General features: G+C 37.7%; 1 protein-coding gene across 1 annotated transcript in view; it reads right to left on the bottom strand.

Annotated features, from left to right (window-relative positions):
* Positions 1-14,014, bottom strand: part of LOC144637593 (uncharacterized) — a 28,866-nt gene extending 14,852 nt beyond the window's left edge. The window contains exons 1-19 of the mRNA XM_078496657.1: positions 13,893-14,014; positions 13,743-13,812; positions 13,543-13,670; positions 11,875-12,031; positions 10,130-10,192; positions 8,998-9,059; positions 8,686-8,763; positions 8,326-8,374; positions 7,971-8,049; positions 7,273-7,366; positions 6,345-6,418; positions 6,160-6,262; positions 5,342-5,430; positions 5,232-5,264; positions 4,702-4,793; positions 4,436-4,524; positions 2,957-3,035; positions 2,390-2,469; positions 1,754-1,830 (exon numbers count right to left, since the gene is read on the bottom strand). Of these exons, the coding sequence (XP_078352783.1) occupies positions 1,754-1,830; positions 2,390-2,469; positions 2,957-3,035; positions 4,436-4,524; positions 4,702-4,793; positions 5,232-5,264; positions 5,342-5,430; positions 6,160-6,262; positions 6,345-6,418; positions 7,273-7,366; positions 7,971-8,049; positions 8,326-8,374; positions 8,686-8,763; positions 8,998-9,059; positions 10,130-10,192; positions 11,875-12,031; positions 13,543-13,670; positions 13,743-13,812; positions 13,893-13,910 (1,514 nt within the window). The 5' untranslated portion in view covers positions 13,911-14,014. The remainder of the gene's footprint in view (positions 1-1,753; positions 1,831-2,389; positions 2,470-2,956; positions 3,036-4,435; positions 4,525-4,701; positions 4,794-5,231; positions 5,265-5,341; positions 5,431-6,159; positions 6,263-6,344; positions 6,419-7,272; positions 7,367-7,970; positions 8,050-8,325; positions 8,375-8,685; positions 8,764-8,997; positions 9,060-10,129; positions 10,193-11,874; positions 12,032-13,542; positions 13,671-13,742; positions 13,813-13,892) is intronic.
* Between the last annotated feature and the right edge of the window lie 945 nt (positions 14,015-14,959).

Here is a 14,959-nt window from a genome sequence, read left to right as displayed (position 1 = left end):
ACAGTTTACAGAATCTTCAAACATGGCAAATCTAGTTAATCTTCGATAAAATCCTCGTCACAATCTAGCAAAATGGTCCTTTAACACCACTCAAACCTGCAATCTGAATCAAAAACCTACTTGCAAAACATTTTGACCGTTGAATCAAAGCTTTTGAAGTTCACTTGAATTGAAAATTGAAAGAGCAGTTGGCGAAGGATCCACCTGAAAGTTTGGATTATACTGAATGTGTTCAGAACTGTGGTGAGAACTGGATGTTTTCTTGCACAAAGACGTTTTCCTGAATTTTTGTGGAGGATCTTGGTTGAATAACACTTGATGTTGCTGCCGATAAATCTGCGGTATTCATTTCTGCTGATGCTGGGCGAAGAGCGCGACTTGACGGTAAGCAATTGTTTATCGTTTTAGTACTCGAGTTGTGTGGACATTGTGCTGCAAATTGCGAAATATGTAGTCGTCTTTTACTTTGAAAACCATCAGGCCAAATTTCTTAGCCTTTTTTGTCTTTTCTGGTTCAGCATCTTCTTGTATTCTTAGTATTTGCGTTTCAGAAACGCCGGCGAAACGCAGGTTTACCCCGGCCATTTTGTTTCAGTTTGGATCAAGCATTATTCACTCCCTACGGAGTGAATAATGCTCATTAGCCCGAGATAGCGAACCAATCAGATTGCTTGAAACACCAAGATCACTGAGTGTGTATATATTAATAATTATTATCCAAATGTTGGATGGTGAATTTTGTGATGCATTTATCCACCCTTTCAACGACAGAGTGGGAGGTGCAGTGGCAGGGGCGGATACAGGGGGGTGGATAGGGTGAATATCCACCCCCCATTTTTCAGTAAAAAAAATTCGAAATGTCACTTTATTTGAAATAGAAAATAAAGAAAGAAAGAAAAATTAGCTCTCGCTCATGTCTGGTTGTTGTTACGCCATCTGGACTGTATTTGGAAATTAAAAAAAAACGGCGTAAACAAGTACAAGTAAAATTGTTTCCTATTTTTTTAGTCAGGGCGTTTTCTCTACCACCCCTCAATAAATATGGTCTGCCATCCACCCCCCCTTTTGAAATCCTGGATCCGCCCCTGAGTGGCCTTAAATAATTAGCCTGTTGGACTCCAGATTGAGTGGTCCAGGTTCAAGCCCTGGCTGGGGCACCACGTTGTGTTTTTGGGCAAGACATTTTACTCTCATAGTGCCTCTCTTCACCCAGGTATATAAATAGGTACTGGTGAATTTAATGCCGAGGGTTAAAGCTGATTTCCAGTCCGTACTGCGCAGACTCGTTTTTGTTTTGAATTCGTTGAAACGTTACACCTCGGTGACAGCATACATAAAGTTTTTTAGTCCGCCATTACAGTTTGTTTCGTTCAAGAATTTCCGATGAGCTGCAACATCGGTTTGAAATAGCGTCAAGGTTCTTCTAATAATAAAGAAATTAATAATGAAGAAAAAGGTAAGTTTAGTTTTGCTTGTAAACATTTGTTTGTGTAAGGCTCGCATAAACATTGCAGCCGAGATTGCGCAGTACGGACTGGAATTCATCTTTAACCCTGAGATGGACTAAAAGAAATACTCCTATATAGTTGCTCCACGCTATGGAAACTGTGATTTATAGGCTCAAACACAGACTTTACCTTGAACAACAGAGTGGTCTGCCTGGAAACAGGCACTCGAGTAAAGTGGACTGCCTGAGAACACAACACAACTAGGGATGAAATGCTTATGAATTAAATAAAAACAGGCAACAAACCTTTGTAGTTTCGACCAGACTGATTCTACACAGGACTTTGGTCTCTCTGGGCTTGCTGTTTTCACCAGCCGTTTAGACTAAAACAATAGCAAAACACAGGGTTCAACAAAACGGCTGGGTTCCGTACTAAGAATGTAAAATTTGTGCTTGACACTAACTTGTATAAATGTTAAAATAATGTACCTTTCGACCAAGCAAGCATGCCCTTAAATGGGTTTTTTAAAAACCAACTGAACAATGGCTTTTTTAACGGTTCACAATTCTGCGCGTGCTACTCCAGCAAAAGAAAATGATCGACCGCAGGGCAAGATTACATGAGGGATTTGTAAACTTCTGGAATGCAATATGTTCGTTGGCCAGGTTGCTGTCTCCCTGAAGGGCTGGCTTATGGAAATTCAAGACAATGAATTTCTATGAGCACTGAACTTCCTTGGCCTTGCAAAAGAAATTGAGACTTTTGGAGAAAGCATAATTTGTTTAAGAAAATGCAGATGGGAGATCTGTGAAATTTGACTAAAAATTAAGAAGGCATGTTTTATAATTTATCAGCCCTAATCAATATATTTCCAGTAAAGAAGATCTTTCGATATACTAAGTGATATTATTGGTAGAAGAAAGATCTAATTAGTTACTTACAGTTATGACATAGCTGGGTTCTAAAATATTATTTTGCAGCTGGTTTTCTGTGAGTTTTTCATCTTCTTTGCCCCTTTTTCCTAACATGAAAAATAATGAACAATGTGCTAAGGAAACAGAAAGCAATTTTGATAGTGGTATATAGTGGTGCCACCTATGTCTGATCTCCTCTTTTGTTGTTCGTCAATTCCATTCCATTCTAGCTGGGACAACATCGTGGGCCGCAGAATAGGGACCGACGGAGAACATTAATGTCCAGTCCTATCCCCCACCCGGGGGAAAGGAACTTAGCATATAGTGGTTATATCGGATTCCATCGTAATTAAGGAAAATAAGTTTGCTGGAAAGTTGTGAAAATGTTTTGGCGAATCAGTGTGCTGGATTGTATGCGCTAAATGATTGTTGATGTGTGTGGGTCTACCGGTAGTTAGCTTTTTCAAGACCAACTAACAACTCATCAGACTCTACACAAATCAACTTGCAGTATTTTTTATCTAAAGGACTCGATCAATGGAACCCTAGGGCTGCATCCTTAACGTATTAATTTATTTTCAAAATTGTATTTACCAGATGATGTTGGATTGGCATCTTTTACACATTGAAGAAGATATTCAGAAATTTCTCTGGACACCTTGTTCTTTCCTCCCTGTTTCAGATAAAAGGATGGATTCAAAATGCATCAGTTAAAAGTTAAAGGCCTTACCACCATTGCATTTCTCTTGCTCTAACCTTTTTGACTACCATCACCATTACATTATTTTCTAATGTGACGTGAGGTGGCTTATGGTTACTGTATTGGCGTTAAGATGGAGTCATCCAGGTTTGAGCACTGGCTAGGGTCATTGTGTTGCATTCTACCTTTGTGGGTAAGACACTTTACCCCAACAGAGCCTCTCTCCACTGGCAGATTGTTAAGGTAACCTGACAGAATGCTGAAGAGTTACCTGCAATGGACTAGCATCACATTGCAGGGGGAGTAGCAATACTCCTAGCCGCTTCATGGTACAGAAACTGAAGTAAGGCACTGAAGTTTACAAGCCACTAGGCTTAAGAAGGCTTGACTATTTCTATAAACTCTTCTAAGGGAACCAGAGTGCCTGGTGGCACAAAGAGCTTCTATAAGGGCTCTCCACTGCTGGCCATTTTCTGCCTGCCGTCTTGCCATTTCGAGCGTAAGGATGTGCTCCACCATCACCATCCACCAATGTTCTGCACCAGATCACCTTATGCCTGCTTCTGCTATGCTTCCCCTTTACTACTTAAGTCTATGTAATAATTTTCAAACATTTTGTTGCATGAAAAACTTAGGACCGTTGGTACTCCACCAGTAAAGTGATCTCAGTCCATTACCTCCCAGCATATTTCCTGGTTGCCTATCAATTTGCTGTACCCTTTTATACTCCTGGGTGGAGAGAGGTACCATAAGGCAAGAACTGTGCCCAAAAACACAACACAAGGACCCTGGGCAGACTTGAAACCAATGATATAACCATTTGAACACCACCAAAGCCAGTGCACTACAGTAAACACCCGCGTGTAAGAACCTACAATTTTCTAAGTTTGGCAAAATAGGTTCTTGTATTTGGGGGTAGTTATTGGTAATTTAGGCTAAGTAGGTTCTTAATAAGGTTCTTAATTTCTAAGGAGGAGCCATAGTTTTTGATTGTACGAGAAGAAAAAAAATAAGTTTGGTCCTTCATTATGCAGCATTTATTTATAACTGTATTGCTTCAAGCCTCATGCAAGGTCCAAAGAAGACAATTACAGTCTATGTGAATCTGTCTTTTCTTTATTTGTAAATACAGTTTGGGATGTTCTGTTAAAAATGTTCATAAAAATTTTCTATAACCAGCATATAAGAACCTGCTGAAATTTGCTTGGCTAAACAGGTTCTTATATTTTTGGGTATTAAAATGGCAAATTTCTGCCAGCAGGTTCTTAAACCACTAGGTTCTTACACGTGGGTGTTTACTGTAATCTACAATGCAATTCATTACAGCTCTGTTATAACTGTAAGTATATCGAGTACAAAGTAAGTGCTCTTACCCCTTCAGACTGGACTTTCCAGCTTAGTGCTTTGATCTTCTCACCAATAGTAGAATCTTTAGTAGCTATAATTATGAGGTCCAAAACACCTGGAAAATTATCAAGAAGTTTTGCTATACAATTATTCCATTTTTTGACATCAATAACCATTATATAATATAGACGTAAATAACGCAATTTTATTGAATGTACTATACACAAAGACACAGTAACTTAGTCATTGTGAGGATCAGAATACTAAAAACAATAGTTAAATGTGTATTTACCTGGATCTTTTCCAATAAAGTCAAAGAAAACAGGAACAATACAGAGAAGCTGAACCACTTCTGATGCCAACAAACATCTGTAGCCAGCCTTCCTGATACATCACAAATAAAAAAATCATAAGGATCACTGAAAATGAATGTCTACAGGAGCCAATCCACTTTCTGGAGAACCTAGTGTCCCTGACTGACTGTTGCTCAATATTGAATTTCTGTGCTCAAGAAACAACCAATCAGAGATACTACATGGAATTTTGTAACATTTAGCTACCTCATCAGTATGGAATTTTTAGGGTCAAATCTCAGAAGTCTTTTAAGCAGGGGAATAATTAAGTGTGTAAAGAGAGATATTTGTATAATGCAGGCTATTTTAAGAGATCGTGATATAGACCAAGACAAGTAGGCATCCTTGATACTTAATAGTCCCTCCTTGTGTTGCTGTCATTGATGGTTGGATGCTAATGAGAAAGACAGCTGGCAATCATTTATTTTACAACAACAACAAAAGGAATCACTTTTCATTCACAACAAACCTTGAATCCAACCGTTTCCTTGTTGCTTGGTATCTACAAATTGAAGGATACAAATCATCAATAATTAAGATCTACCAACAAAGAAGAAAAATCTTAGACAGAATGCTTACCTGGATATGCTGTCACCATTGGCAAGTCTCACCAGATCAGCCACAAGATCATAAAGACACAAGTATAATCTGTTGTACAGGCCACCGTCCTAACAACACAGATCAAACAAGATGTTATACTGCCATCACAGTTCAATTTAAATCTCCAGTTCAAATATCTTTCACTGCTTATGATGGGACATGCACTTTCTCTTAGAGTCGTATATGGGTGAAAACTACAAATTTTGTTACCTCAAGTGAGGGTTTCTTATACCCTAGGTTAAAGTCTGTTTTGTGGGAGGTGTGGGTTTTTGTGGTTAGTGCATTAGATTTCCGGTAAGACAATTAACTTTCATAATGCCCAAGGAGTATAAATGAGTACTGGTAAAGCACTCAATTAGACCAAAATATGTGATTTTCCCTACCCTCTATGAGACCTGACCCAAAAATTGATAATTCCTATCTTAGACCAGACCCTACCCAGGAACTGCTTCAGTTTGCATTAACATTTACGAAGGGCTCAAATTCCCAATGTTATTAAATCATTTTTCTCAGAAAGATGAGAAGTGACATTCATAAACTAGTTTTGTCTTAGAATCATAACTAATTCCTAACCAGAGTGCAAAACCGTACCCTATTTAGACCAAAACTGCTCAAAAACCAACGCTTTAGCACCAACCAACCAAACCTTTAGCAGAACATAAGGGAGTACCTCCACCCAGGCCAAAATGCTGGAATGGACCTTTGTGAAGTCTTTTACAGACCAAGGGATCAGGTTACAAGCCAACTGGCCTCATGGTATAAAGAGGACTAAGTTAGTAGTACACTGCATCACTCACAATATGCTGATCGCGTTCTATCTTCACTGCACCAAGAAGCAAGGAAATCACACGACATCTGATGTCCCGGGGTAGCATGAACAGATCCATAGTATCTACATTTCTGAAAACAATTAAACAGTGATCAATACTTACAGAATACCAAAAACTGATATAAATAAATAAATTGCTTGTTTAACACTTACCTTATTTTTCGAAGTCTTGCAATATCAAGAGTTTGCTGAACCAGTAATGAAGGAATGGCAAATTCCAATGATGCCTAAATCAAGTGTTGAAATGTTATTACACTTGATATCAAATAGCACTAATCTGAATAATTAAAACATATCTCTCAGGTGTAATACACCTGAGAGATATGTTTAATTAGTAAGACGTAGATATAAGACAAAAGTCTGAGAAATGACTTGAAAAATTTTGTACTGGTGACACAGTTAAACAGATATACAATGCAGAGTCTGATTGGTTGTTTCTTGGTTGATAAATGTGTTGTTCTTGGGAATTTCCAACTCCTCCTATGGAAGGTGTTTAGATTTGAGCCTCCACCCCATCCCACTACTCTAGAAATTCCAGTTAAGCTCCACACTTTCCTTAAAAATCTTTGGCTTTTGAAATCCCCCTCTTGCACAGAATTTCCAGTAACCTTCCTTGGGGTGGGTATGGATATTTAAAATTTGCAGTAGACAGCTGGTTTGAGTGGAGTAACTGTTTGAAAGAATCTTTCTTTAATAACTTTAATTAACTGGGGAGGGAGTAGCCGACTTCTCTGAGTAAAGTAGAGCAAAGTCACCAAGTTTTTGTGGGCCATTGGTGCTTGTTGAAAGCACTGACTGCACAATTGTAAATTCAAACACATGGTTTGGAACTGGCACAGAATTGCTCATACACAATGATTACGTTTTCAAACCTGTGTCCCCTAATAAAATTCACCATTTAGAATTACAATATGCTCCAAAATGCCACAAAATACTTTCTCAGGATCTCGAGTTAAGAAGTACCCCCCTTAAATCTCGAACATCTCTCACAGAAAGGGATTAACTGAATATGGAAAGGGAGAGGTGTCATTAGTGAAACTAAAGTTGAGTAGTTGACAAATTTTGGGAATAGTCGACTCACCACTAACATAAGCAGCAGCATGTTACACCTTTCTTTGTCTTCATTTCTGTAGTTTATCAGGTTTTCTATCAGCAGTGATGGCTTCACTTTACCTCTAAAATTAGAGCATTCATTTTATTGTAAAGATCTCTCATGACGTCTAATAACCTCAGGGTGGAAAGGAAAAGGGTTTCGTCACATTACCCTTTGGACAAGTTGAAGCCACTGAGTGCTAGCCTGAAGGCCTTTTTCACTAGCCTTAAATACTTACTTTGCCAACTAAAAAGTTTCAAATGTTACTTGGCCATCGCGCAATGCAAGTAATGGATAAAATCTGCTAGCCATAGACTATCGGACAGGACTGTCTTTGCAAAATGGCTGGGGTACAAACTGTATGTCGCAAAACATTGAATGCATGACCTGAACATAGAATGAGAATCAACAAAAATTGATCTATTGAATCATGCTTAACCCTTGAAGAGTGCTTATGAATAAAAACTGTTGATCAGTGTTTAATTCCCTTCAAACCCAAAATACTATATTCCGCATTTGACAGTGGATTGGCATTCTGCAAAATACCCCTGCTATGCCAAAGATATCCACCAAGGATCCTTCAAAACCTTAGGATCTTTGCAAGAATGTTGAAGATTACCACAATCACTGGAATGGACTTGACCTTAGTTCAGAGGCTTCAACATAGTAATAGCTTTTTAACTTACTTCATGGTGTTTTTCATGTAGAGGTTGACTTCCTGCTGAAGACAGTAGGCAAGGTACAGGAGTCGTCGCTTATCCAGATCTTGATTAGAGAACAGACAAAATACAGAATAATCAATCAAGGAATTAATTTCAGTAAACCCTCTCTTACTGAACACTTCTCTTTCTTAAGCATGCAAACAACTAAAGCAGACTAAAGGGTACTCTGATTAATTTTTCTGATGTCTGGGTTCATGTGCCTCCCCAGGTTTGGGGAGCCAAGGATCCTGCTTTCAATCATGAAGGATGCATTAATGACTGCCAGTCAACTGTTTATTTATTCAAAAATTTAAATTTTTTATTAGTGTTTCTTACTTACCAACATTAAGTTTTTCCTTCAAAGGAAATCTTCGCATCAAGTGTTCCCTCTAAGGAAAACAAAACAGAGAGGCAATGTTAACAACTGCATCGCTGAATGGACCTTGGGTGCCTGAGACATCCACTGGGCTTCCACCTTGAAAAGGTGCTCTCATACAAAACAATGGTCACTGTAAACTCTATTATTGTAATGGCAATCCAAGGACACATGGAATCCTGGCCAGTGCATGTATATATCGAAACATCCCTTACTGCCAAGGCAACAGTAGCACCCTTTATTGTTAACTCTGTTTAACTGCATTTAACTGCTTAAATGCTCAGGTCTGATTATGCTAAAAATTGTCCCTAGCTTTGTTTTCACCTTTTGTCCAAAAACACCAGTCACAGAAATATTTTTCAATGATGATGGAACAAACTGGTTCTTGGGCAGTTTGTGTCTCTGTGAACAATACCAAACAAAATAAAAAATTAGCATATTTAGTTTATATTTATAATATATAAAATAACAAAGGTGAAAAGTAAAGAAATGTCTGTTCCACTCTTAGAGATGAAAGGAATTATGGCATGATTTCGTGTTCAATACATTAACCAAGAATACTGTGCCTGCTAAAATGCCTAAGATAAATTATGTGAACAAAAAAAATTAGTTTTGATATGTTCGTACATCACATACCACAGGTCTATCAGACAATGCAGAATCTTTAAAAAACTGTTCCACTTGGGCACGCTCAGCAGCTGTCAAAAAAAATAAGAAGAAAAGTCGCATTACATCAACTCCACAAGGCAAAAGCCTGACAGAAAACCATGCAGACTTATGGCCTCAATTGCTGGGTCAGGTAGCAGCTTTAACAAGGTCACACATGAGTGATTTACCACCCTTCGAGAAAAAAAAAAAACAGGAACAATGCCCCTAGCCCCCAAAACAATTTAGCAGCTGCTACACTGGAGGAGATTACAAGAGTTCTACACTTCTGCATTAGCTTGCTTGACCAGGCTCTATTTGATTTAATTTACTCCTACTAATAATAAAGAAAATTGTGAAATAGAATCAATGGCAAAATATGTAGCAAATACCACAAACTGTATTTAATAGATTTAAACATGTCATTATAAAAATAAATAAATAAATAAAAAGTATTTGATAGATTTAGCCAAGACTAAAAGTGTAGCTCCCCGAAAATTTACTTTGCCCTTTATTAAAAAGTCTGAATTCACAGACCATAGACATAAAAAGTAGGTCTTGAGCCGGTGATCCAATATAAAACCATTTTCCAGTCAGCGGTCATCTTTATAAAAACATGTTACCACGACAAGTTATACACCTGCATGAGCCCGCGATATGGTCAGGTGATACTGGTCAGCGGAGACCTTGTATTGACAGCTGTCAATTAATCATAACGTGGATGTCCAGTATAAAAGAGGTTAAGGTTAATCTATTTCGGACGAACGCGCCCATGAGCCGTGCCGCTAGCCGTAATGACCATGAAAACTCAAGTTCATGGTTTTCCTATTTCTGTGGATTTCCCATGGGTATGGGGCTCCGTTCTGCAGCCCTTGGGCCGCTGTGGAGCTCCGCTACAAGTCAAGCAGAGTCACTGTAAACAGTCAAAAGTAGGTGGAATAAGTTTTTGTTAAAAAAATTATCACCTATAGGCACACTTTCACCCTTTCTCAACAAATTCCTCAGCCTATTTTATTTTTTCACTTGATATTCTTTGTGCTACTTTCCAACGCAATGAAAACCTGGAACAGGAAAATCATCAGGTAGCTTAAATTTGTGATTTTGCAAAAAAGAAAAAACTTACAGGTAATAATACGTCCATCCAGCATCCAAACTAAAGGAAGGCTGTCAATAACATGCATTCTATCTGAAATAACCAGAAACAAAAAGAGGTTACTTTATCTGTTGCTTACACATCTATTTATATATATATATTTTGAGAATAATTTGGTAATTGGTCTTTGAAACACAAATGTGTTGACAACTCAAGTAATGAAACTAAACTACAAGAGAATGTAAAAATAAAATATTTTCTTACAAGAATTTGCTTCCAGATTATCGCAAAATTGTTGCTTAATTCAATGCTTCTTACAAGATGCAAATCTAGTCTCGCAGCTGGGGCAGATCTTGAATTACCTGATTATGATCATGTCTTAAGGTCATTACCCTGAAATTATAGAACTGAACATAGATTTTTAACCAAACTTTGCCTACTGGTTAATTACTTTAAGGGAACTTAAATTTTGAAATAAAAAAGGGGGTCACCATATTCATTTAGGAGCAGGAAGACCTTGTTTATTCCATATAATTCCTGTATAATTCCTCTGCGAGTACTGGCAAAGTACACATTTTTAGCGATAATTTATTTTTCAAATATAGGAATTTATAATCTGTTTTCATTTTACAGAAAGAATTTGATCGCTACACCCAAAATAATTTATGAGAAAAAATTGATAGGTCACCATACTCGTTTACGAGAAAGCGACAATTTACTTCTCTCGCGGACAAAGCCGCATAGAAAAAGGCTGCCATTTTGTTAATGTGCACGTGCTAATTATGTGTAAAATTTTACGCAGTAAGGATGCACAATGCAATACAGGGCAATGACCTTAAGTTGAAAATCGTGACCAAAGGAAAGCGATACTATAAATATAAATCTCATTAACCAAAAAACAAAACAAATTAATGACCAGGAACAACTCATTCCTCTAGTATAGTTTTTATTATCAAGTTACACAACAAGCAAACATGAATCCTAATTACAATACACTGCAGTCAAACTTTGCAGCACATATTAAGCAACCATCCCCCTTTAGTGACTTGTCCTTGTAAGATTATCTTACAAGGACAAGTCACTAAAGGGTGATGGTTGCTTATGTGCTGCAAAGTTTGACTGTTAGAAACTGTATGCCGTAAATGATCTAATAAATGCACACTCTCAAATAAATGGCTCGTATCTAATGAAGGCCTCCCCTGAAGTGTAAAGTTTGTATTAGACCCCCTCTTATAAACGCCCAATGTCTAATAGACCCCCCCCCCCTCCAAGAATCACCTCAAAAACCAAGGAAATGCTCCATTACGTAATATAATTTTCTTGCTTGACTCCGACATCGAAGAGGCCAACAATGCCAACATGGTTGACCCTATCGAGCTATGAACGACATCTCTAGGTTTTGCATTAGCGCAGATTAGATTAGTCTCCTACTCACAAACTCTGTTGTTTCTTACTCCGCTAGCAAATTACACATCCTATTTGTTTTGTTGACATTGTTACAGTTAAGGTGAAATAAACGCCTCTCTCTAATTAGCGCCTCATATCTATTCAACGCCTCCCATTTGGCCCTAAAATTAAACAGACTCCTCTGGCGTTTATTAGATCATTTACAGTAGCTGAACTTTACCATTTACTATTTAAGTGAAACCTCATAAGCTTGCATCTCCCATAACAAGCACATCCCATTTCTTGTCTGGTGTTAAAATCTGCTTTTTCTCACTAGTCTCCTTAGCAACAGTATATCACCCTTAAAATTACCAAAATCAAACACTTACAATAAGCATCCATCTCCAGCTTGTGGTTGCCATGGAGACAGAGGTCCAGGATGTGTACATGTCTTATCTTCTGTAATTCATTCCAGTCAAGATCATTATTGGCAAGAATCAATGTTCCAAATGCCGCAACTGAGATCAAACCTTCCAAGCTTCTAACCTTCAGAATTTAAAAAAAAAAGATAAGGATGTTATTTCTTAAACTTATTAATAATTCATCAAGTTATACAAAGGAAATCAGAACCGTGGGAGCGTTTTGATATGTGATCTCCATTAGCATAGATTTTTACGATTATATTTCACTGATTCTTCTTTTGCAAAACCCTAGTCTGGTATAAGCCGTGTCCTGTTTTAAACCCAGGCTAAATGAGGATGATAGTTGATGATAGTTCAAACTCTAGCTGTTGTTTGGCCTGAAACTCTCATGCGCTCTCATCCACTCTAAAGCCAGCACACCAGAGCAAATAGCTGAGCTATTCACCTCACACATTTCACCGCAGATAGTGAGGAAATTGCTTAGCATGTTTGATTCGGAAGCAGCCATGTTGAATCATGTGAGCATTCTGTGTGTTTATTGGTCAGTTGATATTTCTGGCTGAGCAAGTAGCTCACCTCGCCTGCACATGTTGAGGATTTTTCTTCTCAAAGCACAAGGTAAAATTCTCACAAAAATGTCCGCACATGAGAGAAATCTGCTTACCGGTAATCAAATTTCTTGTGAGAGTTATTGAGAGTTTTCTCTCGTTTGGCCCAAGTTGATGAGAGTTGATGAAAACTCTCATCAACTGTCATCACTCTCTCATGAGAGTCAACTCTCATCGACTGTCATCTTTTTGGCCAGGGCTTTAGATGCGCCTTGTTTTAGTTGCAAATTGGTAAGTTGTAAGCTGTGTCTTATTAAGCGCAACCCCAACCCCTGCCCCCGTCTCCAAATTATAAATTTTTTGTACACATTCTTCGTAATAAATATACTCCAATAATCTAGACCTCCCTGCCGTTTATAAAACTGCAAGTTAACGAGAAAATGAACTGATCGGATATATATCTTATTTAAGTTTACACTTCAAACGCGCGTATCTTAAAATGGCGAGACAAATTTCCGTCTCAACAAAATCAATTCACAGACGACCACAAACAAGCAATTCAACAAATTCGTACGCTCGAGTTAACAAAGACAATTATTTTCAATTAGTTCGAGCCATGGTACGAAGATCATTATAATGCGCCCATTATCTTCGTTGAGGAAACCGGTTACTACAAACAAAACGGAAAGTCAATAAACTCTCATGAATAAAGATTGTTAACGCGAAACACAACCTCGTAAAAATTATTTTGTAGTTAGCAAACACGAAATTTTCAATGAGCAAATTAAAACAACTAAGCGTTAATGAAAGTATTTTAAGGTATTTCTACTTCTGACGAAAAACCCAAAGCGTTGATTTTACAAGCGCAGCATGGTTATATATAGTCTTTGCTTGATCTTTTCATTTTACAAATTTGATCTCGTTGACTTGAAGTGGTTTTGTTGTAAGCTTCGATAAGCTATATTAACGAAAACATGCAACTGGACCATAGCTTTGAGAAATCATCATTTTTTCCTGTACTGTAATGGAAAATGAAGATTTAGTTTGACTTTTAAAGACCCTCCAGCCATTAGTTAATTACAATTACCACGTTGTTGGCGAGGTCAATTTTCCACAACTGCGGGCAACATCTCAAATCGGGCACAGATTCAATCTTATTTCCACGAACAACCGCCGTCTGCAGCTTTGGGCATAATTCCAGTCTTTCCAGAGACACTATAAAATCAAGAAAAATTCATCACCTTTCATCAATAAGGAGAAATCAAAGCATACGTTTTACTAGCGTACCTAATCCAAGATTTGAAAGGTCCAGGTACTCGACTGAATGTAGTGGTTGCGAAGTCCGTGACCGCAGCAGCTAGAATGGAAAGAAAACAACGAAAAAATACTTAAATTACAGCAAATACAAAGAGATATACCACTTATAGTATTTGTCACCTGGCTAGAGATCCTCATTATAAGCTACATGACGGCTAAAGTTGTTCAACTTTACAGTAATCCACTACACATACACAATCTTTACATGATCGCTCTTTGCTTTGTTTGTACTGTGGCGCGCAAACAGTACACCTTTTGTACGCAGTAGGGGTACTGTTGGGATACAATCGTCTCCTGCAGCGGGATCTCGCTCCGCCCCGAAAAATAATTTCCGGAAAAAAGCGAAGCCGAAAAACCCTTCCAGAAAAATTACCACGCCGTTCAAAATAGTCGCTTACTACGTTGATTCACCAAAAAAACGTTTATTGTATTTTTAAAATAGAAACAAAACCATTGAATGTACTGCAAATAGAAAAACCAAAAAAGTCAGGAAACTAGCTAGTTCTGTTTTCGTTTGTTCCTTTGTTTCCATCTAAACAAACAGATTATCCTAGGCTTCTCCATTTTAGAAGGCTATCTGTTATGCCACGTTTTTCCTCCCCGTTGTGGCGATATAGAAACTTTTTGTAAACAGTTGATCAGTCATCGTGAAGACCTAAAGAAATCCTCTTACTGAGAATTGCAAAAAAAATTCCGCCAATCTGTAAATTCCCACAAAACTTTTAGTCCCGTATATTTGATAGACAGATTTGTAAGCTCAAAAGATCATGAACTACGGTTGGTCTCAAAAAAAAAAATCCGTAAATTTCTTATAATAATAAGCCCTGGTTTTTATTTTTGTTTTAAAAGACATTTTAGTGTCATTTTTGGGTGGGCTTATAAAAAAGTCAGAAGGAATTTTGCGTTTCAATCTATTTTATAGAAGGGACGTGACGTCTGAGAAAAATTTGCTGCATTTACAGCATCTTAAAACTCGCTAAACACAACGATATGAAACACATATCAAGTTCCACAATCATCAAGTGAACATTAAAAGTATCTGGAAAGTTGCAATAGCGTAAAATACAAACCCAACAGTAGTGGGTTTATAATAAGAAAAATTTCATTGTTTAACTAAAATTAAAGAGGCCAATCTTGCCGGGGCTTTTTCCGGTTTCTGTAGCATGAAGCGGCTAGGCGTATTTCCA

This window comes from Oculina patagonica, chromosome 14 (assembly GCF_052425735.1).
Source record: "Oculina patagonica isolate OP01 chromosome 14, crgOcupat, whole genome shotgun sequence".
Taxonomy (NCBI): domain Eukaryota; kingdom Metazoa; phylum Cnidaria; class Anthozoa; order Scleractinia; family Oculinidae; genus Oculina; species Oculina patagonica.
The sequence above is the reverse complement of the archived record's forward strand: the minus strand, read 5'-3'. Positions and strand labels throughout refer to the sequence as shown.